General features: G+C 47.4%; 1 protein-coding gene across 1 annotated transcript; it reads left to right on the top strand.

Annotated features, from left to right (window-relative positions):
• The first annotated feature begins 944 nt into the window (after positions 1–944).
• LOC142257680 (stromelysin-2-like) lies at positions 945–20382 on the top strand. Its single transcript, XM_075329817.1, has 9 exons — positions 945–985; positions 4843–4990; positions 11527–11681; positions 14131–14308; positions 14473–14707; positions 15808–16179; positions 16339–16505; positions 18498–18669; positions 20135–20382. The coding sequence occupies exons 1-9, from the start codon at positions 945–947 to the stop codon at positions 20380–20382; spliced, it is 1716 nt and encodes a 571-aa protein (XP_075185932.1).
• The last annotated feature ends 3183 nt before the right edge of the window (positions 20383–23565 follow it).

Raw genomic sequence — 23565 nt, 5'->3', positions numbered from 1 at the left:
CCCTCTCACCTTCCTTTTGCCTCCGTGTAGGTCGCAAAGGCGATCACGGTCTAGGCAGAATCCCTTAACATTTCGCTTGAGGAATCCCAGTTTCCTCATACCCTCACAGATGTAACAGCTCAAATTGCCGCCACGCCGGAGTACCTAATGCAAGCCTTGACCCTTGACGCTGCTACCTGCGCAGCATTTGCCGCCTCAAATACCATAGCCATCCATAGAGCCCTCTGGCTCTGACAATGGTGAGCGGATTCTGCCTCCAAGAAGTCTCTCACAGGCCTCCCTTATTTTCGAGACCGATTGTTTGGCAAACGTCTGGACAAGCTCATTTCTGACGCCACGGGAGGAAAGAGTACCTCCCTCCCCCAGCTCAAACCCAGGACGACTTTTACCAGACGTCCACAGTCCTCGTTCCGCTCCTTTCGGAACTCATTTGGTTGGTCGACATCCCGCTCTGCCCCGCCACTAGCTGCGGGCTACGCAGGAACCGACCTCAGCCCTCCCCGAAGTCCACCTCGTCATGGCAGCCTAGACAGAAACAGTCCAAGACTAGGGAGTCTCGTCCTCAACGATTCCCCCCCCCTCCTGACTCTTCGGTGCCCCGGAAGACACACTCATTGTCGGGGGTCGACTGCGTTTCTTTCGACACATCTGGGCTGCCGCCTCAGACGACAAATGGGTGCGAGACCTTGTGTCTTCCGGTTACCACATAGAACCGACCTGGTGGTCGGGTCCGAAATTCTTTCTCTCAAAGACTCCAAAACAACGTGAGGCCTTCTTCTCAGCAATTCACACGCTCCAAACGGCAGGGGTGATACCTGTCACGGACGATGAGAGGTTCAGAGGCTTATTCCAACCACTTTGTGGTCCCCAAAAAGGATGGGTCAGTTCAACCCATCCTGGACCTCAAACACGTGAACAAACATGTGCACGTACAGAGATTCAGAATGGAGTCCCTAAGGTCCATTATTATGTCCATAGTCAAAGGGTAATTCCTCGCCTCCATAGATATCAAGGACGCGTACCTGCACATACCCATCGCCCCAGCTCACCAAAGGTTCCTCCGCTTCGCGGTTCAGGACTCCCATTTTCAATTCGTAGCCCTACCCTTCGGCCTTGTCACCGCACCAAGGGTATTCACCAAAGGTTTTCACCAAAGTTATGGCGGCTGCCATGAGTGTCCTTCACGCCAGGGGAGTAGTCGTTCTGCCTTACTTGGATGACCTACGACCTCATCAAGGCCCCCCTCCTTCCGCGACTGCTCAACCAGCGTGCAGATCACTGTGGACACCCTATCCCGCTTAAGGTGGCTACTGAATCTAGACAAATCATCCTCGGTCCCGTCACAATCCATCACCTTCCTAGGCATGTCCCTGGACACCCGTCGGAGCTTGATATCTCTCCCTCAGGACAAGGCGATTGCTCTACGACAAGCGGCACGCTGCCTTCTACGTCCTCCGTCTCGTTCCATTCGATTCAGTATGAGGGTGCTAGGCAGGATGGTCGTGGCTATGGAGGCAGTGTCCTTTGCTCAGCTGCACCTCCGCCCACTGCAGCCAGCGCTTCTAGCTGCCTGAGATAAGAGCCCCTTCTCCCTGGACAAACATCTTCACCTGACTCCTTCAGTTAGGTATGCACTCCACTGGTGGCTTCGGTCCTCATTCCTACGGAAGGGGAGATCTTTTCTCCAAGTGAACTGGCTGGTCCTGACCATGGACGCCAGCCTCTTAGGCTGTGGAGAAGCGTACCGGCACCACAGTGCTCAAGGACGTTGGACGCCGCAGGAGTCTTCCCTACCCATAAATATCCTGGAAATCCGCACGATCTTCCTCGCGATCAGGGCGTTCCGCCCTCTGTTAGCAGGTCGTCAGATTCGAGCCCAATCAGACAATGTGACAGCTGTAGCCTATATCAATCGACAGGGGGGCACCCGCAGCAAGGCAGCTTATCTCGACGCCCACAGGATCTGCAGCTGGGCCGAATTGACAGGGTCAGAGATATCAGCGATACACATACAGGGAGTAGACAACTGGGCGGCGGACTTTCTAAATTGCCAAGGCCTGGCTGCCGGAGAGTGGTCTCTCCACCCAGAAGTGTTCCTACACAAATGCACTCGCTGGGGTACACCAGACGTGGATCTAATAGCCTCAAGGTTGAACACAAAGGTACCCGCGTTCATAGCCAGGTCACGCAACCTGCAGTCCATCGGCGCGGATGCTCTAATCTGCTCCTGCCGCCACTTCCGCCTGCCTTACAGATTTCCACCTCTGCCCCTGCTGGCGCAAGTAATCAGGAAGATCATGGTACAGGGAGTCCCGGTGATACTGATAGCACCGGACTGGCCCAGGCGCGCCTGGTACGCCGAATTAGTACAAATACAGACGTACCGTGGCACCTTCCAGACATCCCAGACTTGCTGACCCAAGGGCCCATTTCCCATCAGAACTCCAGAGCCCTGAAGCTGACGGCTTGGCCATTGAGACCTCGGTATTTACAAGAGCGGGACTCTCCCCAGCGATTATCTCCACCATCATCAACGCCCGAAAGCCTGCTTCATCCCGTATTTACCACCATACATGGAAAACCTTCCTTTCATGGTGCAGAGAAACTAACGTCCAGTCTATGCCTCTGGCGATCCCCAGAATCCTTGACTTTCTGCAGTCAGGCTTGCAAGTGAGGTTGGCTCTCAGCTCCCTTAAGGGGCAGGTCTCAGCGCTCGCAATCTTCTATCAATGCCACCTAGCTTGCAAACTGCAAGTCAAGACTTTCCTCCAGGGCGTTTCCCATCTAGTTCTCCCGTACAAACGGCCGCTGGACCCATGGGACCTCAATCTTGTTCTGGACTGTCTCCAGAGGTCCCCCTTTGAACTTGTTAAGGAATCCTCTCTTGCTCTTCTTTCCTGGAAGGTAACATTCCTGGTGGCGATTACGTCCATCAGACTGGTTTCAGAACTGGCAGCACTCTCCTTTCGCGAGCCATTTCTGATCTTTCACTAGAACAAGGTGGTTCTACGCCCCCTTCCAGAAGGTTCCTTCCCCGTTTCATTTGAACGAGGACATTGTTCTGCCTTCCTTTTGTCCACACCCAGTTCATAGGGTGGAAAGGTCTCTGCATTCGTTAGACCTCCTGAGGGCCCTCAGATATTACGTATCCAGGACAGCCCCCTTTAGGGAAACGGACTCTTTGTTCGTCATTCCTGAGGGGCCTAGGAAGGGACAGGCAGCTTCAAAGGCAACTCTGGCTCGCTGGATTCGCTTTGTGATCCAGGAGGTCTACCGCTTGCAACTCAAGCCCATTCCTAGTGGTCTGCGGGCTCATTCCACGCGAGCAGTTGGCTCTTCTTGGGCCATTAGGCATCAGGCTTCAGCGGAACACGTGTGTAAGGCTGCGACCTGGTCTAGCCTACATACTTTTTCAAAGCATTAAAAAGTCCATACCCAGGCTTCAGCTGAGGCAAACCTGGGTAGAAAAATTCTGCAAATTGCAGTAGAGTACCTCTCTCTCAGTAGGCACTCCTGGCTGTCTGGGACTGGTTCCTCGTCCTTGGGTTGTGTTGTCTTTCTTTATTTTTGCCCACCCAGGGACTGCTTTAGGACGTCCCATGGTCCTGTGTCCCCCAATGAGGAGTCAGAGAAAAATGGATTTTTGTGTACTTACCGTAAAATCGTTTTCTCTTAGCCATCATTGGGGGACACAGCACTCTCCCTATTGCCCTGTTGGGCCTTGGTTCTCTCAGTACCTTATTTTGTTATGATTCTTTTACTCATGTTCCTCCATTGGGATACGTTTTTACTACTTTTTCTCCTACTGCTTGTGCACTAAAACGGAGGCTGCCTGGCTCGGCCAGGGGGTGTATATGTACCGCCCTAGCAGCAGTCGGACTGCTCGGCAGACACTTAAATGAAAAAAAGGGTTATTTACAGGGGAGAATATTTGTGACGCCACCTGCGGTGTGCGGTAATAAGGAATACCGCCGCTGCCGTATGAGAGTGCCGGGGCTGATGGTGTTGGGGCAGCCTGGTGGTGATTCCCTTCGCAGGTAGGGAGGCCCCGGGACTTGGGAGGATGATGCTGGGGAGCGCTATGTGGGCCGCAGGGCAGGCAGGAGGGTCAGAAAGGGGAATGCAGGGTACTCATTAAGGCACCGGTTACAGTCTACACTGTATATCCAAATGCTGTGACAGCTGCCTGCTACCATTCCAAAGCAAGCTCTGTATTAGTGTTTTTTGCAATTCATTTGCTCACTTTTCATAACAATCTAAACTGAATGCAATTATCCACTATAAAAAGTGAAGTGGTAAACTTTGTTAAAACCAACATTTGTATCAGTCAACAAACTTTTGGCCACGAAGGTATAAAATGTACATGCAAATACATTGACACCTGCCTGCTACCATTCCAGAGCAAGCTTTTGTTGAAGTTTATCGGATTACTTTTAAATGCAATATGCCACTAAAAAAAATTGAAGTGGCAAACTTTGTGAAAACCAACATTTATGTCTGTCTCCAAACTTTTAGCCACGACTGTATAAAGTGTCTATAGTCTTTATTCAAATGAGCCTACATTTTAATTTTATGCCCTGAAGTCCTCTTGGCGTTTATATGTAGTACAGTATGTTTCTGACGTGTTCTTGGTGGGCTTGTTTTTTGTACATTTTTGCCGAAAGAATTGTATGTACACAAGACCTGTTTGGACAGGTTTAATGTTCAGCCAGGTTAAAATGCAAGACCCTGACTGGGAGCGATCAGTCTGGGAGTCTACAGCATAGGAATGGCCGCAAGATTTTTACTGGTACATTTAGGCTGTGTAGCGTTGTTGATCATTTTACCTTTCGGGTCCTTAAGACCAATTTCTGAAGAAATATTGGATGATTCTTCCATCAACGCCTCATCAGCAGAAATCAATGTACCAGTCTCTCCAGTACTGCAGCCCCGGGGACGGAAACAAGAAGCTCTGGCCCAAATCAGCTCAGAACAATTCAAACTCGCAGCGGTAAGAAATGTATTAAAACAATATTATACATTAACAAAGAAAAGCAAAATACAGTTTATTTTGTACATTATCTAAAATAAATATGTATATATTTTATATATCCTATTTTAGTATATTTTTTTATATAAAATGGCTATAATATATAAAATTATATATTTTATATATATTTTATTAGATTTTATATATAATTTTATTTTATATAAATTTTTATAATATTTTATACATTTTATTATTTTATGGATCTATTTTATATATCTTATTTTATTAGATTTTATATATATTTTATATAATTATTTATTGCTATAGATCGATTTTATCTATTTTATTAGATTTTATATATCATTTTCTATATCGATTTTATTTTATGTTGTATATTTTCATTATTTCATATAGCTTTTATTTTCTATTTATATTTTATATTATTGGAAAATTTTATACACTTCTTTTTTTTTTTACAAAAATTTTGAAAAAAGTGTGTGTATATAGTGTGAGGTAGCGCGGTCGGCTGCGCAGCAGAAGACACGGGATCCAGGCATTAAGTTTCACAGCACACGGTGTTTAATGTCCAAACAAAAATCCACAGCAATATACATGTCTCTCCAGCAGAGACTCAGGGAGTTGTGATCACTCCCTCACACCCGGCACACCTGCCCCTCGTTCCTGTTTCCATTTAACCCTTCCTTCAGCCTGTAGGGAAACAGCATTAACCCTAGAGTGGATTTACTTTCTATCATGGAGTGAGCACAACCGGGGCGAGACATACCGGCCGTCATAGATAACCCCGGTCACAGTCTCACATACCCCCCCCCTCAGTTCAAGCGAGCGGGGTTGAACTCCTGCCAGCAAACACGGGCCGCGGGACAAGGCATCGGCGTTGCCCTGCAACCTACCGGCCCGGTGTTCAACCGTAAACCGGAAGTTCTGCAGAGAAAGGAACCACCGGGTAACCCGGGCATTCCGTTCCTTGGCGGACCTCATCCAGACCAGTGGAGAGTGATCCGTCACCAAGCGAAACTGCCGTCCCAGCAGGTAATAGCGTAGGGACTCCAAGGCCCACTTGATCGCCAGGCACTCCTTCTCCACTACGCTATAATTCCGCTCGGGAGGGGTGAGCTTCCTACTTAAGAAGGTGACGGGGTGTTCCTCCCCCTGAACCACCTGAGACAACACTGCCCCCAGGCCGACCTCTGAGGCGTCAGTCTGTACTATGAACTCCTTCCGGAAATCAGGGTTTACAAGAACTGGCTGTCCACACAGGACCCCTTTCAGGGCCCGGAAGGAGTCCTCGGCCTCCGGAGTCCAGCGCACCATGACGGACTTCTTGCCTTTGAGAAGGTCCGTCAAGGGGGCTGATAGTCCCGCAAAATCTTTTACAAACCTCCTGTAGTACCCCACGATACCCAGGAAGGCCCTAACCTGCTTCGTGGTCAGGGGTCTAGGCCACTTCTGGATCGCCTCAACCTTGTTAATTTGGGGCTTAATCACTCCTTGGCCTATCACGTAGCCCAAGTAGCGGGCTTCCGTGAGTCCCAACGCACATTTCTTGGGATTGGCTGTCAATCCGGCTGTTCGAAGCGCGTCCACCACCGCTTGTACCTGTTCCAAGTGGGTCTGCCAATCGGAGCTGTAAATAATGATGTCATCAAGGTACGCTGATGCATACGCCTGGTGGGGTTCCAGCACCAAGTCCATCAACCTCTGGAACGTGGCCGGAGCGCCATGTAACCCAAAAGGCAAGACAACATAGTGGAAGAGACCCTCCGGCGTAACAAAAGCGGTTTTCTCCTTGGCGGACTCCGTCAGTGGCACCTGCCAGTACCCCTTGGTCAGGTCGAGCGTGGTAAAATATCGCGCCTGTCCCAGCCTATCAATCAGCTCATCCACCCGGGGCATGGGGTAGAGATCGAACTTGGATATTTCGTTCAATCTCCGGAAGTCATTGCAGAACCTTAAGGAGCCATCGGGTTTTGGTATTAGGACAATGGGACTAGCCCATTCACTCCGGGATTTTTCGATGACCCCCAGGCGTAGCATTGTCTTCACTTCTTCTGATATGGCTTGTCTTCGAGCCTCCGGCACGCGGTATGACTTCAGGCGTACCTTCAGGTGGGGCTCGGTGACAATGTCATGTCGTATCAGACTGGTCCTACCCGGCAACTCGGAGAAGACATCGGGGTTCTGCTGAACCAGCCGTCTGGCCTCTCGCCTCTGTTGCTTGGTGAGGGCTTCTCCGATCCTTACTTCCGGTTCGTCCTCTCCGGAGGTCGCTGAAGCCGGGAGTGAACGACCCGAAGAGGAGGGAGATGGGGGAAACTCAACCATCAGGCTTTCCCGTTCCTGCCACGGTTTTAATAGGTTGACATGGTATATTTGTTCAGGTTTCCGCCTACCGGGCTGCAATACTTTATAGTTGACCACCCTGACTTTTTCCTTTATCTCGTAGGGGCCTTGCCACTGAGCCAGGAATTTACTCTCCGCCGTGGGGATTAATACCAACACCCGATCCCCGGGTTTAAAGGTCCGCACGGTGGCTTGTCTATTATAGCGGCCGCTTTGCGCGGCCTGAGCCTCCTGTAAATGCTCCTTCACAATTGGCATGACCGCGCTTATGCGGTTCTGCATTCCTAAAATGTGTTCAATCACACTTTTATGGGGGGTGGGCTCTTGCTCCCATGTTTCCTTTGCCAGGTCCAACAATCCCCGAGGATGTCGCCCGTATAACAATTCAAAAGGCGAAAACCCCGTGGATGCCTGTGGCACCTCTCGGATGGCAAACATCAAATAGGGAAGCATCATATCCCAGTCCTTCCCGTCTTTGGAGATCACCCTTTTTAGCATGGTTTTCAGGGTTTTATTGAATCGTTCTACTAACCCATCCGTCTGAGGATGATACACAGACGTACGCAACTGCTTGATCTGGAGTAGCCGGCATAGTTCTTTGGTCACTTTAGACATGAATGGGGTCCCCTGATCCGTAAGGATCTCCTTGGGCAACCCCACCCGGCAGAACACAGAAAACAACTCCCGAGCTATAAGCTTTGCCGCAGTATGTCTGAGAGGTATCGCCTCTGGATACCGGGTGGCATAGTCAACGATCACTAGGATGTGTTGGTGCCCTCGAGCAGACTTTACGAGGGGCCCCACCAGATCCATCCCTATCCGTTCAAAAGGGACTTCTATAATGGGTAACGGCACCAACGGACTGCGAAAGTGGACCAGTGGTGCGGTAAGCTGACACTCCGGGCAGGTTTCGCAGAACCGTTTTACCTCCCCAAAGACCCCGGGCCAATAGAACCTTTGCAATATTCGCTCCTGCGTTTTCTTGACCCCTAGGTGGCCACTCATCAGATGTTTATGAGCCAAGTCGAGGACCCGCCGGCGATACGGCTGGGGCACCACCAACTGCTCCACCCCCACGCCCCGTATTTCATCTACCCGGTAGAGTAAATCCTGTTTAAGAGCGAAATGGGGGTACCTTACCTGGGCACCGGGCAGCTGGGCCACCCCGTCAATTACTAACACCCTATTCCGGGCATGTATTAACGTAGGGTCCTGGAGTTGGGCTGTCCCAAACGCATCCGGGGATGCCTCCAAGTCCGGGATGGGCTCGACCGTCTCAGCCTCTCCTGCCAATACCTCTAGGGGCGACCTATCGGGTTCACATTCTGTCCCTATCATGGGGACCCCTACGGCAGGTGTCCCGGATTCAGGATTGTAGGGCTCAGGCCCCGGACTGACCAATATCGGAGGGGATCTAGGGGTTCCCTTCCATAAAGTCCAAAAATAGGGCAGATCCCGTCCTAGGATCACGTCATAAGGAAGAGTGTTAAGCAGTCCCACCTCATGTTGCACCTGACCGCAAGGTGCTGTGATGGTGACAATCCCCGTGGGATAGTCTCGGCGGTCCCCATGTATGCAAACCACCCCCACGGTACGTCCTGTGGCCTTTACTTTAGCCCTCAAGGTGGATCGCACAAGGGTCACTAAGCTTCCGGAATCCAACAATCCTGTAACCGGACATCCATTCACCTGTATTTGGCACAAGTGGGGCTCAGTCTCTGGGGGAACCAGGTCAGCGGTACACACCACCTGAGCATACATTGAACCCCGCCGGGTAACCCCACAATCCATGGGCTCCGTGGTCAGGGGACACTGGGCTTCCATATGTCCCACCCGCTGGCACCGCCAACATCTAATAGGGAAGGAAACCCCCTTGACAAGTTGTCGTTTAGGGTACATGGCCTTCCGGACCTCAGGAACGGCGGGCGCGGCCTCAGCCAGGATGGTAGCGGACTCCTGTACCGGTGTCGGCGGTGGGTCCTTGGCCCTAGGCTTGGAGGGGCCGGACCGACGGGCGGTACGCAAAGTCTCAGTGTCCCGTATCAAGTCCTGCGTAGCCACATGCCGCTCTACCAGGGACACTAATTGGTCCAGGGTACTCGGGTCACCCTGTCCTACCCACCGTTGAACGGTGACGGGTAAAGTGCGCACAAAACGATCCACTACTACCCTTTCCACCATTTGCGCCGGGCTCAGAGTGTCAGGCTGCAACCACTTTTTTACAAGATGTAATAAGTCATAGGCCTGGGAGCGTACGGGTTTGGCTTCCTCATAGAACCACCGATTTACCCGCTGAGCCCGTACATAGGTATTCACCCCCAACCGAGCCAGTATTTCGGCTTTCAGGGTCACATAGTCAATGGCGTCCTCGGTACCGAGGTCCAGGTACGCTTTTTGGGGTTCCCCCGTCAGATAGGGCGACAATACCTCAGCCCACTGGGGGGTCGGCAGCTTTTCCCGCTCGGCCACCCGCTCAAACACTGCCAGGAACGCTTCCACATCATCCCCCGGGGTCATCTTTTGCAACGCTTGTCTCACCGCTTTCCGGACGCTGCCGTCGTCACCCGGTCCCGGGGTTGTTGCTGCCGGTCCGGCACGGATTGACTTGGCCAGGAGAACCATCTGTTCTTGGTGCCTTTTTTCCTGCAATTTCAAGGATTGCTGGTGCTGTTGCTGCTGTTGCTCCAACGTCCGGAGCAGGTGGGTATTCACCTGTTGTTGCTGTGCATTAGCCTCTTGTTGTTGTGCATTAGCCTGCTGCTGCTGTGCATTAGCCTGCGCCAAATGCCTTAGTATGTCCTCCATGGCGTCGCTGGGTTTGGGCCGTAGTATAGCTGCTTGAATCCAGGACATGTGCTACCGGATCACCAGAAAAGGAAGTACACCTCACCGGGCTGGCATGCCCGCCGATTCTCCACCATATGTGAGGTAGCGCGGTCGGCTGCGCAGCAGAAGACACGGGATCCAGGCATTAAGTTTCACAGCACACGGTGTTTAATGTCCAAACAAAAATCCACAGCAATATACATGTCTCTCCAGCAGAGACTCAGGGAGTTGTGATCACTCCCTCACACCCGGCACACCTGCCCCTCGTTCCTGTTTCCATTTAACCCTTCCTTCAGCCTGTAGGGAAACAGCATTAACCCTAGAGTGGATTTACTTTCTATCATGGAGTGAGCACAACCGGGGCGAGACATACCGGCCGTCATAGATAACCCCGGTCACAGTCTCACAATAGATATAGATATATATATATATATAGATATATATATAGCATATTTGTGTGTATATACAGTGTATACAATATAAAATTATATATTAATCAATTGTCATGCTGTATATAATTTGTCATGAATGTAGGAGGCTGCACTGATTTAGCGGAGCTCCATTTGTCATAACTTGTTGGATGACGCAACAGAACATGTTTTCACCTCTTTTGATACGGTATTTTCTAAGTACACCAGCCTCATCAGGTTTGAGTTGATCTATTTAATAACATTATATCCCGTTTTTGTATCTGTTGACTGACCCTTTTAAAGCCAAGTTCACACACATCTGTAGATATATTTTTTTTTGTTGCGCGAATACTAGTGTGAGTGATACAAGTCCCAGCTGTGTACGTGAGAGTTCGTCAAATCCAATCTTCGGGTTGCAGAAATGTCCTAAGTGGAAAGTCACCTCCATTGGGCAAATTCTTTTTCGTGGATTTCACCCTTTTGTATTGGAAAGGGTGAAATCTGCACCAAAATCTACGGCGACATCTGCATGCAACGAGCCCAGATATTGCTGCAGATAAGCGGTGTCAGAATCCGCACGCTTGAAGAGACTGTTTGGCTACGAAGTCTAACTAATCCATTCTGCTCTCTTCACTGCAGTGTTTATAGGTGAACCCCCTCCGTATATTCCTGAAAAGTTCTCTATCATTAGGACACAGGGTATGACCCTCTTAAAGGGGTTGTTCACTTATGAATAGCCACTGCTTAATAATTTCAGGGGCCCCAATGAAAATATAAAAAGTGAACTTTCCCTTCCTGCAATGTCGGGGCTGCTATTTGCGGAGAGTGATCTTGTGTCACTGCTGCCTATGAGCAGGACGATGCAAAGTCATCCGTTAAGCTCATCTCCCTATACGAAAGTGAGCGGTGTCGATCAATCCGGCAATGTACTCTCCCATATTTCTTTCTGTCCCCCACCAGGACTATCTGATCGAGTTTGGCTACCTCCCTGATGAGAACCTTACAGATTATGCTGTTGCTGACACTCCATTTATCCCAGAGGACCAGTTGCCAGAAGAGTTCATCAGTGGCCTGGAATGGTTCCAGAGACAGAACGGACTCGTAGTCACCGGTAAGTAGCAAAAGCTACGGCGAAGACTTACTGAGATGAAAAACTGAATTACTTCTGAGGTTCACTTTTTGGATTTTTTCCTCTAACTCCTTCCCGAGCTAACAAAGTACCGTATTTTTCGGATTATAAGATGCACTTCTCATCCCAAAAAAGCTGTCCCTTCGTGTGAGCGGCCGGCTGGCTGCCTCTCTGTACAGGCTGGCTGTGTGGAGCAAGGCGGTGCTGTGAGTATCCCAGATGCTCTGGCTTCAAATGATGGCACCCGGAGTCAGTGCGTGCACAGATAGAGCTCTCGGCTGAGAGTGCAAACTGTGCACACGCAGCTCCAGGCACCATTTCTTTGAAGGCTGGCCGCCGACAGAGCATCTGGGACACCCACTGCACCAACCTGCTCCACACAGCCACCACAGCTTCCGCTGCCAGCACAGGCCCCACCAGCACCGCCCCTGCCTTCTGTGATTCTACTGCACCACTGCTGCCGCCCCCCTCTGGTAAGACAACACCGGAGTATAAGACAGACCATATACAGTTAGGTCCAGAAATATTTGGACAGTGACACAAGTTTTGTTATTTTAGCTGTTTACAAAAACATGTTCAGAAATACAATTATATATATATAATATGGGCTGAAAGTGCACACTCCCAGCTGCAATATGAGAGTTTTCACATCCAATTCGGAGAAAGGGTTTAGGAATCATAGCTCTGTAATGCATAGCCTCCTCTTTTTCAAGGGACCAAAAGTAATTGGACAAGAGACTCTAAGGGCTGCAATTAACTCTGAAGGCGCCTCCCTCGTTAACCTGTAATCAATGAAGTAGTTAAAAGGTCTGGGGTTGATTACAGGTGTGTGGTTTTGCATTTGGAAGCTGTTGTCTGGTCACAGCAACATGCGGTCTAAGGAACTCTCAATTGAGGTGAAGCAGAACATCCTGAGGCTGAAAAAAAAGAAAAAATCCATCAGAGAGATAGCAGACATGCTTGGAGTAGCAAAATCAACAGTCGGGTACATTCTGAGAAAAAAGGAATTGACTGGTGAGCTTGGGAACTCAAAAAGACCTGGGCGTCCACGGATGACAACAGTGGTGGATGATCGCCGCATACTTTCTTTGGTGAAGAAGAACCCGTTCACAACATCAACTGAAGTCCAGAACACTCTCAGTGAAGTAGGTGTATCTGTCTCTAAGTCACCAGTAAAGAGAAGACTCCATGAAAGTAAATACAAAGGGTTCACATCTAGATGCAAACCATTCATCAATTCCAAAAATAGACAGGCCAGAGTTAAATTTGCTGAAAAACACCTCATGAAGACAGCTCAGTTCTGGAAAAGTATTCTATGGACAGATGAGACAAAGATCAACCTGTACCAGAATGATGGGAAGAAAAAAGTTTGGAGAAGAAAGGGAACGGCACATGATCCAAGGCACACCACATCCTCTGTAAAACATGGTGGAGGCAACGTGATGGCATGGGCATGCATGGCTTTCAATGGCACTGGGTCACTTGTGTTTATTGATGACATAACAGCAGACAAGAGTAGCCGGATGAATTCTGAAGTGTACCGGGATATACTTTCAGCCCAGATTCAGCCAAATGCCGCAAAGTTGATCGGACGGCGCTTCATAGTACAGATTGACAATGACCCCAAGCATACAGCCAAAGCTACCCAAGGAGTTCATGAGTGCAAAAAAGTGGAACATTCTGCAATGGACAAGTCAATCACCAGATCTTAACCCAATTGAGCATGCATTTCACTTGCTCAAATCCAGACTTAAGACTGAAAGACCCACAAACAAGCAAGCCCTGAAGGCTGCGGCTGTAAAGGCCTGGCAAAGCATTAAGAAGGAGGAAACCCAGCGTTAGTTGATGTCCATGGGTTCCAGACTTAAGGCAGTGATTGCCTCCAAAGGATTCGCAACAAAATATTGAAATTAAAAATATTTTGTTTGGGTTTGGTTTATTTGCCCAATTACTTTTGACCTCCTAAAATGTGGAGTGTTTGTAAAGAAATGTGTACAATTCCTACAATTTCTATCAGATATTTTTGTTCAAACCTTCAAATTAAACGTTACAATCTGCACTTGAATTCTGTTGTAGAGGTTTCATTTCAAATCCAATGTGGTGGCATGCAGAGCCCAACTCGCGAAAATTGTCACTGTCCAAATATTTCTGGACCTAACTGTACATATATATATATATATATATATATATTTTTTTTTTAATATCTTAATTTGCGGTGCGTCTTCTAAAACAAAAAATACGGTATATAGAAAAGTGACCTTTAATAAGAGCGAGGGAATAGATCAGGCTGCCTCAAACAGCAGCGACCAGAGCCCGCTCACATTGCTGCTGGTAACAATTTTAGATGCATTGAAATGGTTCTCTTGTGTGAGTGCCCATTGGTCCGCCACAGAGAAAAATACACTGACCTCATTGCCTTTCTTTTCTCCAGGAAGAGTGGATGATGAAACTAGTGATGCCATGAAGCTGCCCCGTTGTGGAAAGCATGAGCAGCGCATGTCGTATAATGTGGGCGCCAAGTGGAAAAAAGATAGTCTGACTTATAAAATCATTAACACTACCGCTCTCTTACCAGACAAACTTGTACGAGAAGAGTTAATTAAAGCCTTGAAGGTATGAAAACTAATCCTTATGGATCAGCGACCCACCAGGCCCTCAACTAACTAACGAAACCCATATTAGAAAATGTAGATCCATCAACAGCAAAATGTTGACTGTTTCCTCCACAGAGTTTGTGTCCTTGCGTCTGTTCCTAAAATTTACTGGTTGTTTTACAGGTCTGGGAGAGTGTGTCTACTCTGAAATTTGTGGAAGTAGGTATCAATAAGACGGCAGACATCGATATGTTCTTTGTATCCGGTCGACACAACGATGGCGAGCGGAATGCTTTTGATGGCCCCGGCCGGGTTCTGGGCCATGCCTTCATGCCTCCATTCAGCAAAACTAAGAAAGACCTAGATGGAGACCTACATCTTGATAATGATGAGAAGTGGTCAATTAATGACAAGAAAGGTATCCGTCTCATATCAGATTTAAAGAAGTGTTGGGTAGATGCTGTTGGGACCTGTATAGGTACTGTGGGGGTGATGGATAACGTCTGTTGGAACAGGGATACAGACTGGGGGTGAGGGATAGAGGCTGTTGGGATGGGGATAGGGACTGTAGTGGTGATGGATAATGTCTATTATGACGGCGATAGGGACTTTGGGGATGATGGAGACTGTTGGGACCCGGATAAGGATTGTGGGGGGAGGGATAGGGACTGTGGGGGTCAGGGTTAGAAGCTGTTGAGACGGGGATTGGACCTATGAGGGGGTAATGGATAGAGGCTGTTCGGATGAGAAAAGGGACTGTGTGGGTGATGGATAGCATCTATTGATACCTGAATAGGGACTGTAGGGTGATAGCATCTATTGGGACCTGGATAGGGAATAAGAGGTTGGTGAATAGCATCTGTTGGGACCTGGATAGGCACTGTGGGGGTGATGAATACCATCTATTGGGACATGGATAGGGACTTTGGTGGTAATGGATAGACGTTATTGAGATGGAGATAGGAACTGGGGGGGGGGGGGGTGTGGATAAAGGCCGTTGTGACAGTGATAGGAACGGTGTATTGGGGATTGATAGAGGATGCCGGGTCAGGGATAAGGGTGGTGGGAATAATTCACAGAAAAAAAGAATTGGCTCTGCACGAAAAATATACCGACTTTAAAATGGATTGGATCACCAAGATGACTGTGGGCATGTACACCATGGTCCAAAGCAGAGCAATATACTTCCCAAGCAGTGCCAGTAAACACCATTGGTGCTTCTGGGGACTACGTAGTGCTGCGCCATAGTCTCTCTTGGCCCCTCTTGTACTGCTATGGACCATGGTGTAGATGGTAATGTGATATTTGTTGAGTAACATATATTTGACCTGAATTTGCACATGTGGCAGCTTAGCAGCTGTATCAGTTTTTCGGGGCATTAAATAAGTGATTATAGGAAGCTATAAAAGACAAAAAAAGTCCCATTTTGGCCATATCAATCCAAAAAAAAAAATTATATGAACTGTAACTTTTTGACCTTGAGTCAACACATCATTCACGATTTCTATGATGTTTTAGGTGTGAACCTTCTGCAAGCGGCTGCCCATGAGCTTGGCCACTCATTGGGGCTGGATCATTCCACGATTCCCGGAGCCCTAATGGCCCCGACTTACAAAGGCTACAAGCCGTTGTTCCAGCTTCACCAGGACGATATAGAAGCGATCCAAGCTCTGTACGGAAAGCCTTCAGCGAAAACCTCATCTCCTACGCCGGCGGGAGGTGCCATAAAGGCTGTGACGCCCAGTCCTGGGAAGAAGGACGTTACCTCTAATGCTAAGGTTACAGAAGAGAAGAGAGACCCGAAAAAGCAAACTATTGTCAAGTTATGTAGTGAGGATCCGATAGACACTTTTGTATCTACCAAGGATGGTTCCATTTACTTATTCAAAGGTAAGTCTGGGTCAAATATTCTCTGCCTTGATGAGTATTCTCGCTACCGGTCAAGCCACCAGACTAGGGTGAAGGAATTGCCTACATTTTCTAAATTCATACTCTTTGAAATTGGCAATGTTGTTCAGGCTCAATAGGACTCTTTATCATCATTTCCAGGGGAATATTTCTGGGATCTTAGCCATGGAAAGCTACCAATGGCCCCAAAGAAGAAACACCCTCAACTGATTTCGGCAAAATGGAAAGAGCTTCCGGCGTCCATCGATGCTGCAGTTAGAATGCAAAACCCAACAGCGGAGCAAGATGGGAAAATCTTCTTTTTCAAGGTATTTTATTTGACGGGTAATCTTCCAAATCTTGATATTTATTCACAACCCAGGGTCGAATGATAAATCAACACAATTGTCTGGTTGGCAGCTTGTCTATGCTGGTAAGGCCGCTTTCACCAATCCTTGTGTCACGGCTTGGGTTTGCCGTACCGGCTGCTGGTCTCCCAACCCGAACTTGAGTGCCTCATAGACATAGGCGTTATAATAGGCTGTCAAGTGTGGGCCACTACATTTGAGTAACTCTCTGTACTCAGACCGTAACGCGTCCATTGTGTGTATATTTCCCATTCAACTAGGCAATGCCATCAATTTTGAGGCTTCTAACCCTTTAGTATAGTAGAATCATTGCTTAGTAAATTCCAGACATATAGAAGACTTTATATAGCAATCGCATCTGATAATGCCCCGTTAACCAATGTATGCAAAAGGGTAAAATGGATAGATTCTCTGAAACCATTATGCAAGTTATCAGATAACAAGTGCACAACCTTGATTTTGCAATAGACAGCACACAGCCGACCAGGTTCAGCAATGTCCATGTTTATTCAGCCAGTGAGTTGCCATACATGAGGAAAATAATTAACCTTGCATCTATATTCTTTAAGTTACATGTGACTTAATACTGACCATGTGTGTTTTTTGCTCCTCAGTCTGATAATGCTTGTAAAAACGAGCATTTTTGCAATTTACTGCTTATCAAAACTCTTATCCGTTCTTGAGATATTAACACCTTTGTTTACAGTTCAGTTACCTTGGAGACCGACCACTGCTAATAGACAGCAGAACATGCGCAGTGCTTACAAACTATTATTCATTGTGTTTTGTAAACATTGTTTGGAAGCTGGAGCTCGCTGTTCCCACCTAATCTTGGCCAACTTAAGCACAGGGCTTACAAGCTAGACAGCAGCTGTGGTCAGTCTCTTAGGAAATGAGCTGTAAACAGAAAAGTGTAAAAATATCAAGAACCACTGGTAATCTTATAAAGCAGCGAATTTAATAAGTTGCACTATTCAACAATACCCATTCATGAAGATGTGATTTATTATTCTTTAATGCTCCTTGCTCAAACCTAATGATGAGCAGGAGCAAAGCAACAGAAGTGAACCAGGGTAAGATGAACGTATAACTGGCAACTGTAGATGTGTTAGCAAGAGCAAAGCAATAGAAGTGACCCAGGGTAAGATGAACGTATAACTGGCAACTGTAGATAGAAAATCCAAGACGTCTTATGCAAGAGCAAAGCAACAGAGGTGACCCAGGGGAAGATGAATGTATAACTGGCAACTGTAGATGTCTTAGCAAGAGCAAAGCAACAGAGGTGACCCAGGGGAAGATGAATGTATAACTGGCAACTGTAGATGTCTTAAGCAAGAACAAAGCAACAGAGGTGACCCAGGGTAAGATGAATGTATAACTGGCAACTGTAGATGTCTTAAGCAAGAGCAAAGCAACATAGGTGACCCAGGGTAAGATGAATGTATAACTGGCAACTGTAGATGTCTTAAGCAAGAGCAAAGCAACAGAGGTGACCCAGGGGAAGATGAATGTATAACTGGCAACTGTAGATGTCTTAAGCAAGAGCAAAGCAACAGGAATGACCCAGGGTAAGATGAACGTATAACTGGCAATTGTACATGTCTTCAGCCAGAGCTAAGCAATAGAAGTGACCCAGTATAAAATGAATGTATAACTGGCAACTATAGCTAAGACATCCAATACATCTTAAGCAAGAGCAAAGCAACAGGAGTTAACCAGGGTAACATGAACTTATAACTGGCAACAGTAGATAAGAAATCCAAGACTTCTTATACCCACAGAACCTGAAGTCAAACTTCTCCCTTCTTGTAGGATATAGAAAAGTTTTGGCTTGATGGACTGCAATGTGTATCTACAGCAATGGTCAATCCTGGCCTTACAGACAGGCGAGCATACACACAGTGTTTAGGATATGCTTTATCTTAATGCTTTACATGGGGCTTTTTTCCACAGGGTGACCAGTACTGGAAATATGACAATGATAAAATAGAGCCTGGCTATCCAAAGCTGATAAAAGAGGGATTTCCGGGGATTCCTAACAGTGTTGATGCTGCATTCACCCAGCCTGCGATCGTAGCAAAGGGGTCCAAAGTTATTCGGGAAGAAAGAATTTTCTTTATTAAAGGTAAGGTGAATGATACTTAAGGGGAGACCACCTTTCAGTGAATGTAAAGGGGCACACTTTAAGCTGAAAATTGGCATGTTTTAAAAGGGCTGATACAGACAGGCTTTGCAGTAGGCCTCGCTCTAGCAAGCCTCTTGAGAAACATGGTCTTCACCCTTTAACCCCTGTACTTATTCAGGAGGACTTGGGTAGAGTCCATAGAGAGGCTAGCTAGTGGAACGAACTGCCAAAGGATGACCAGAAAGCTGGGTTACAATCGGGAAGTAAAAAAGTCAAAACACAAGCTACTCAGAAGCAGAAGTCAGACTTGTTAGGCAGGAGTGAACCAGGGTAAGATGAGCTTATAACTGGCAAAGAAACAGGAGGGAACAGGGTAAGATGAGCTTATAACTAGCAAAGAAACAGGAGGGAGCAGGGTAAGATGAGCTTATAACTAGCAAAGAAACAGGAGGGAGCAGTGTAAGATGAGCTTATAACTAGCAAAGAAACAGGAGGGAACAGGGTAAGATGAGCTTATAACTAGCAAAGAAACAGGAGGGAACCAGGGTAAGATGAGCTTATAACTGGCAAAGAAACAGGAGGTAGCAGGGTAAGATGAGCTTATAACTAGCAAAGAAACAGGAGGGAACAGGGTAAGATGAGCTTATAACTAGCAAAGAAACAGGAGGGAACAGGGTAAGATGAGCTTATAACTAGCAAAGAAACAGGAGGGAACAGGGTAAGATGAGCTTATAACTAGCAAAGAAACAGGAGGGAACAGGGTAAGATGAGCTTATAACTAGCAAAGAAACAGGAGGGAACAGGGTAAGATGAGCTTATAACTGGCAAAGAAACAGGAGGGAACAGGGTAAGATGAGCTTATAACTAGCAAAGAAACAGGAGGGAAACAGGGTAAGATGAGCTTATAACTGGCAAAGAAACAGGAGGTAGCAGGGTAAGATGAGCTTATAACTAGCAAAGAAACAGGAGGGAACAGGGTAAGATGAGCTTATAACTAGCAAAGAAACAGGAGGGAACAGGGTAAGATGAGCTTATAACTGGCAAAGAAACAGGAGGGAACAGGGTAAGATGAGCTTATAACTAGCAAAGAAACAGGAGGGAACAGGGTAAGATGAGCTTATAACTAGCAAAGAAACAGGAGGGAACAGGGTAAGATGAGCTTATAACTGGCAAAGAAACAGGAGGGAACCAGGGTAAGATGAGCCTATAACTGGCAAAGAAACAGGAGGGAACCAGGGTAAGATGAATCTATAACTGGAAACAGGGAGCTAAGGGTTTTTTCTTGGGAACAAAATTGACAGTGGGCATGTGAGGCCACCACAATGAATGGATCAGTGGTTACACGTGCTTACTACTACTACACTGACCAGTTTTCATGACCAGTGATCAACGGCAATTTATCACCTATTCTTTAATGTACTAAACATTGTATGTGTTATCACAAAATATACCTTTTAATCCTAAGGGAAGAAATTCTTCCTGTACGACCCGGTCGCCGGCAACAGCTCAAGTCCACAGATTCTACAAGACGACTGGATCGGGGTGAAGCTTCCCATCACTGCTGCTCTCAGTCTGAAGAATGAGATGTATCTTATCGGGAAAAAGAAGTTCCAAAAGATTCTCCTGCTCACGTACTCACAGAATCGGGTCTACGGCAACATTCACCAGGCTAAAAATCTAGATCGGCTGATTGTGTGCGAAACTACTAAGTGAACCCAGGTAGATGGGGTATAATGTTCATTAACTATCATTATTCATGTATAATTGGTAGTATTTTTTTTTAATTTTCAAAATAGTTATGAAATAAGGTTAATAAAAGTAAAGTAGGATAATAGAAGGCACTTAAAGGTATATTTAGATCTAAAACCTGGACATCCTTGTGTTTAGATCATTTGTCCCTGCGACTCCATATGTTCTAAGGGTAGTAAAACTAGGAGAGTCCGTGGTAGAGAAGGATCTGGGTGTATTCTTAGATCACAGGCTAAATAACAATAATGTGTTATCTCAATGAGCATCATTTAAGGTCAGCAGGATATTGTCATGTATTAAAAGAAGTATGGACTCGTAGGATATGGGCCTCATTCCTTGAGAATAGACTAACAAAGGGGATATGGTGAATATGATTTTAGATCGTTGTCATTATGGATGACAAATCATCGTGGCCGTAAAAGCCGAACGCAGGAACAGGGCAGAAAATTAAATTTTATCACTTTTTATTATTTTACTATTTACAAAACCTTTATGGAGTTCCTTTCAATTTTGTTTCTTTGAGTTTTGAGATTATCCACCAGTGCATGTGTGTATTTTTTTTTTATATCTGTCTTACGGCTAAAACAATAAAATATAAAGAAAAACTATGCGAAGTGTGAAATTATAATTAAGTAATGGTTACAGTGTATTTATCTGTCCTTAGGTAAGACCAAGGAGATTGTTTTTGTTACTTCTAGTGATGAGTGGGCACTACCATGCTCGGGTGCTCTGTACTCGTAACTAGTGATGAGCAGAGGCACTACCATGCTCGGGTGCTCTGTACTCGTAACTAGTGATGAGCAGAGGCACTACCATGCTCGGGTGCTCTGTACTCGTAACTAGTGATGAGCAGAGGCACTACCATGCTCGGGTGTTCAGTACTGGTAACTAGTGATGAGCAGAGGCACTACCATGCTCGGGTGCTCTGTACTCGTAACTAGTGATGAGCGGGCACTACCATGCTCGGGTGCTCTGTACTCGTAACTAGTGATGAGCGGGCACTACCATGCTCGGCTGCTCAGTACTGGTAACTAGTGATGAGCGGGCAATACCATGCTCGGGTGCTCAGTACTCGTAACTAGTGATGAGCGGGCACTACCATGCTCAGGTGCTCTGTACTCGTAACTAGTGATGAGCGGGCACTACCATGCTCGAGTGCTCGATACTCGTAACTAGTGATGAGTGGTCACTACCATGCTCGGGTACTAGTAACTAGTGATGAGCGAGCACTACCATGCTCGGGTACTAGTAACTAGTGATGAGCGGGCACTACCATGCTCGGGTACTAGTAACTAGTGATGAGCGAGCACTATCGTGTGCGGGTGCTCAGTACTTGTAATTAGCAGTTGGTCGCTCGGTCGGGCATGACTTGAGTACCAGAGTATAATAGATGTCAATGAGAACTCGAGCATTTTTCTAGAAAAACTTGAGGGCAAAATGCTAGAATTCCCTATTGACTTTCATTATACTCTGTGCACCAGTCGAGCCCAGCTGAGTGTCCGACTACTCATTAAGAGTACAGAGCATGGTAGCGCTTGCTCATCACATGTCACATCCCTGTTATAAAGTGTCTCTGATGTTGTCACAAGTGATTGATAAATATTATGCATCTTCGAGTTGAGAGAATGGATTCTGTGCAGTGGTTAGATCACCTGTCCATTGCCAGCGGATAGGACCCTGATTTGTTGTTGTCCCAGCTCCTTTTTTTGGTTTGTAGTCATGGCACGACATGAACGTTGCAGCATGATGCACATGTGACGTCGTGAAATTAATACAAATCAGAAGAGGAACTGGGATGGGGTCAGATAGGAAGTGTTGTGCAGGGCTCAGGTCCGGTGGCCACAGACAACTAAGGCTAGTTTCACACTTGCGTTGAACGGCATCCGTAGCATTGTGTTGTGTGATGGATGCAACGGATGCATTGCATATAATGGCACAGCGGATGCAACAGAAAGCCTTTTTTTTTTTTTTAATTTATTTTTTTTTCTTCTTTACAGTTTTACTGGCAGCAGACTATTGTGAACGATCAGCTGATCACCAGGTGGCCGGGCGCTCAGCTGAGCGCTCTCACGTGCCGGCGGCCGGGCGCTCAGCTGAGCGCTCTCACGTGCCGGCGGCCAGGCGCTCAGCTGAGCGCTCTCACGTGCCGGCGGCCGGGCGCTCAGCTGAGCGCTCTCACGTGCCGGCGGCCGGGCGCTCAGCTGATTGCTCTCACATGCCGGCGGCCAGGCGCTCAGCTGAGAGCTCTCACGTGCCGGCGGCCGGGCGCTCAGCTGAGCGCTCTCACGTGCCGGCGGCCGGGCGCTCAGCTGAGCGCTCTCACGTGCCGGCGGCCGGGCGCTCAGCTGATTGCTCTCACGTGCCGGCGGCCAGGCGCTCAGCTGAGAGCTCTCACGTGCCGGCGGCCGGGCGCTCAGCTGAGCGCTCTCACGTGCCGGCGGCCGGGCGCTCAGCTGAGAGCTCTCACATGCCGGCGGCCGGGCGCTCAGCTGAACGTTCGGTCACCAAGAGAGACAATAAAGTTTGTGATTGAAAAAAAAAAAAAGAGAGCATGCGCACTGAAATGCTACGGATTGCGCTGCTCAGAAAAAAAGTTACATGCCGTGTTCCTTCCGCCCGACGCAGCGTCAAAATAACAACGCTGCGTCGTCCAGCGGATGCAACGCTCACACTTGCGTTACAGTGCGTCGTCAATGCAAGTCTATGGAGAATAGCGCAGTGCGTTAACGGACTGCGCTATTCTCCATAGTGACGGACTGCGCTGAACGCAAGTGTGAAAGTAGCCTAACCTGACCGAAGAAGCAGGGTGAATAAACTAATAAATGTAGGGTAACTTCAGAGGCGTACTCTCATCAATTCACCTGTGACTGTGTAAACCTCTTTGTCATTATCAGATGACCCTACCATAGAGATCTTTCTTGGATATTCTTGTTATAATATCTGCCATGTATACTTGGAGATATTGGGTTGACACTGAATGAGATCACTATCCTTGTTTTGTGCATTAGGGCACCTTCAGGTAAGAACTGAGGACAAGTGGATTATTTCTTTACTGCCATTGTGTATTGAAGTATCTGACATTATATGGGGCCTTGAAAGGCATTATATAAGCCACTGGTTATGGTTATGAGAGAGAAACGGTTACTG

Source organism: Anomaloglossus baeobatrachus, chromosome 12 (assembly GCF_048569485.1).
Source record: "Anomaloglossus baeobatrachus isolate aAnoBae1 chromosome 12, aAnoBae1.hap1, whole genome shotgun sequence".
NCBI lineage: Eukaryota > Metazoa > Chordata > Amphibia > Anura > Aromobatidae > Anomaloglossus > Anomaloglossus baeobatrachus.
Note: the sequence above shows the minus strand (reverse complement) of the source record. Positions and strands in the feature narration are given on the sequence as shown.

Excerpts from the sequence above, each read along its gene's own strand:
- LOC142257680 (XM_075329817.1), top strand. The coding sequence starts at position 945 with ATGGAGTCCCTAAGGTCCATTATTATGTCCATAGTCAAAGG. Across the intron at positions 4,991-11,526 it reads AACAATTCAAACTCGCAGCG|GACTATCTGATCGAGTTTGG; the intron begins GTAAGAAATGTA and ends GTCCCCCACCAG. Across the intron at positions 14,309-14,472 it reads AGTTAATTAAAGCCTTGAAG|GTCTGGGAGAGTGTGTCTAC; the intron begins GTATGAAAACTA and ends GTTGTTTTACAG.